This window comes from Myotis daubentonii, assembly GCF_963259705.1.
Source record: "Myotis daubentonii chromosome 1 unlocalized genomic scaffold, mMyoDau2.1 SUPER_1_unloc_1, whole genome shotgun sequence".
Lineage (NCBI taxonomy): Eukaryota > Metazoa > Chordata > Mammalia > Chiroptera > Vespertilionidae > Myotis > Myotis daubentonii.
Window position 1 is genome coordinate 16,371 of NW_026775446.1, and position 3,229 is coordinate 19,599.

General features: G+C 48.4%; 1 gene segment (V, D, J or C); it reads right to left on the reverse strand.

Annotated features, from left to right (window-relative positions):
* Nucleotides 1-764: 764 nt before the first annotated feature.
* On the reverse strand, nt 765-1,235 carry LOC132225731 (immunoglobulin heavy variable 1-46-like; the record flags this gene model as incomplete). The annotated part of the segment is given in 2 exon segments: nt 765-1,060; nt 1,142-1,235. Coding segments are annotated over 2 exon segments (342 nt in total), but the record flags the coding sequence as incomplete, so codon positions are not given.
* Nucleotides 1,236-3,229: the final 1,994 nt, after the last annotated feature.

The window sequence follows — 3,229 nt, forward strand, 5'->3', positions numbered from 1 at the left end:
GTGGGACCATGTCTCCCTTCAGCAGGTTCTCAGGATGCAGGTGGTTCCCCAGGGGAAGCAGGAATGTTGTTGGGACACGTCCCCTGGGACCAGGATCTGAAACCCGCGGGGAACATTCCCAGTAGGGCCGGTCACTGGGCCTCCTTCCTGCCTCAGTCCGGGGACACACTGGGAGCTGGGTCCATCTCATGGAGGGGCGGTGCCCAAAAGGTTCAGACCCTAAACCACCATGTGCAGCCATGTCAGTGAGAGGCAAGTGGCTAACTGCCCCCAAAGGGCTCCTCCTGGGTCAGAGCGAGGGGCTGATCACCCTCAGGTGAGGTTTGGGGCCTGGACTCCGTGTTCCCCGCTCAGCACTGCGTGGAGGGTGGGGGAAATCCCTCTCAGTGAGGGGACAGGAATCCCTACAATGTTTTCCTTGTCAACACAGAGAGCGACCATCAGAGACGTGGTGACAGGAAGGGCACAGATGAGAAGTCAACCAGATCTGACACACAGCCACTTCCTGCCCCTTTCCTGCAGAGAATCTAATTAAAGACACAAAGAAGGAAGAGGAACTGCCCCAGGGACACTAGGAGGGAAGAAAGCATTGACCCCAATAGGAAGCCAGCACATCCCTCCAGGGGGAGCCTCTGAGCTGGGACCCTGGGTTTGTGGTCCTGAGAGACCCCTGGTGTCCTGGATGCTCCCTGCAGCCCAGCCCTGCTGTCTCCTCAGGGAGGTTAGTGTCTGGGCTCACACTGACTTCCCCTCACTGTGTGTCTTACACAGTAATACACGGCCGTGTCCTCGGCTCTCAGGCTGCTGAGCTCCATGTAGGCTGTGCTCGTGGACATGTCTCTGGTCATGGAGACTCTGCTTTGGAACTTCTGTGCATAGTTTGTTTCTCCATCACTAGTGTAAACCATCCACTCAAGTCCCTGTCCTGGGGCCTGTCTCACCCACTGCATCCAGTAGCTGGTGAAGGTGTATCCAGAATCCTTGCAGGAGACCTTCACGGAGGCCCCAGGTATCCTCACCTCAGCCCCAGACTGCACCAGCTGCACCTGGGAGTGGACAACTGTGCGGAGGAGACAGGAGTCAGTGGCATCCCCCTTGACTCTCCCTGGACCCTCCTTCACCCAGGACAGGAGCCCCTTACCTGTCGCCATGGCCACCAGGAGGAGGGTTCTCCAGCTCCAGTCCATGCTGAGGGCTGTGCTGTGAGCACTTCTGTAGGGGAGGGTGTGGCTGTGGGTGATGCCCTCAGGGCACAGACTTACCCATATTTAACCTGGTCTCCCTCCTCTCTTTTGCATATTCATGAGACAGAGCATTTCATAAATGAGGTCTTGACCCCACCTGAGAGAAGATGGGTGACACAGGGACCATGTTCAGTGGGAGACCGAGGGTCCAAGTCCTAATTTTTTTTCTTTAAATTATGCCTTTATTGTTGAAGGTATTACACATGTCCCCTTCATCCCCCATTGACACCTTCTAGCCCGGCCCCGGGTGCCCAGGTCTTCACTATCCTTTTTTTTTTTTAATTGCTTAAAGTATTACAAAGGGTATTACATATGTATCCATTTTATCCCCCCGCCCTAGACAGTCCCCTAGCCTCCCCTATCCCCCAGTGTATTATGTCCATTGGTTATGCTTATATGCATGCATACAAGTCCTTTAGTTGATCTCTTACCCAGCTACCTCCTGCCCCCCAACCCTCCCCAGCCTTCCCGCTGCAGTTTGACAATCTGTTTGAGGCAGCTCTGCCTCTGTATCTATTATTGTTCAAAAGTTTATAATGGTCTCTATTGTCCATGAATGAGTGAGATCATGTGGTGTTTTTCCTTTATTGACTGGCTTATTTCACTTAGCATAATGCTCTCCAGTTCCATCCATGATGTTGCAAATGGTAAGAGTTCCTTCCTTTTTACAGCAGCATAGTATTCCATCGTGTAGATGTACCACAGTTTTCTAATCCATTCATCTACTGATGGGCACTTAGGCTGTTTCCAGATCTTAGCTATGGTGAATTGTGCTGCTATGAACATAGGGGTGCATATATCCTTTCTGATTGGTGTTTCTGGTTTCTTGGGATATATTCCTAGAAGTGGGATCACAGGGTCAAATGGGAGTTCCATTTTCAGTTTTTTAAGGAAACTCCATACTGTCTTCCATAGTGGCTGCACCAGTCTGCATTCCCACCTTCACTATCCTATTATCTGTGTCCCTGGATGATGCACATATGCATAAGAGTTTGTTGGTTGACCTCTTCCCACCCACCCACCTGACCACAATTTCACTCTGAGATTATCCAGTCTGCTCCATGCTTCTAGGTCTCTGGATCCATTCTCTTCATCAGTTTATTTTGTTCATTAGATTCCACATATTTGTGAGATCCTGTGATATTTGTCTTTCTCTGACTGCGTTATTTCACCTACATGATACTCTCCAGGTCCCTCCATGCTGTCCCAAATGGTAACAGATCCTCCTCTTTTACTGCTGCATAGTATTCCATGGCATAAATGTACCACAACTTTTTTATCCACTCAGCTACTGATGGGCATTTGGGCTGTTTCCAGTCTTAGCTATTGCAAATTGTGCTGCTAGGAACATAGGGGTGCATACATTGTTTCTGACTGGTGTTTGAGGTCTCCTAACATATATTCCTAAAAGTGGGTTCACTAGGTCAAATGGAAGTTCCATCTTTAATTTTTTGAGAAACTTCATACTGTGTTCCATCATGGCTGCACTAGCCTGCATTCCCACCCACCAAAAGAGTACGAGGGTTCCCTTTGGTCCACATCCTCACCAGCACTTGTCATTTTTTGATTTGTTGATGGCAGCCATTCTGACAGGTGTGAGCTGATACCTCATTGTCCTTTTAATTTGCATCTCCTGATGGTCAGTGACTTTGAGCATTTTTCCTATGTGTCTTGGCCATCTGCATGTTCCCTTTGGAGAAGTGTGTATTTAGGTCCATTGCCCATTTCTTAATAGGATTGTTTGTATTCCTTTGGTTCAGTTTCATGGGTTTCTTATACATTTTGGATATTAAACCTCTATCACATGGATCCTTGCCAAATATGTCCTCCCATACTGTGGGCTCCCTTTTCATTTTGTTGATGGTTTCTTTTGCTGTGCAGACACTTTTTATTTTGACGTATTCCCATTTGTTTATTTTCTCCTTATTTTCCCTTGTCCTGGAGATGTATCTGTAAACACATTGCTATGAGAGATGTTTGAGATT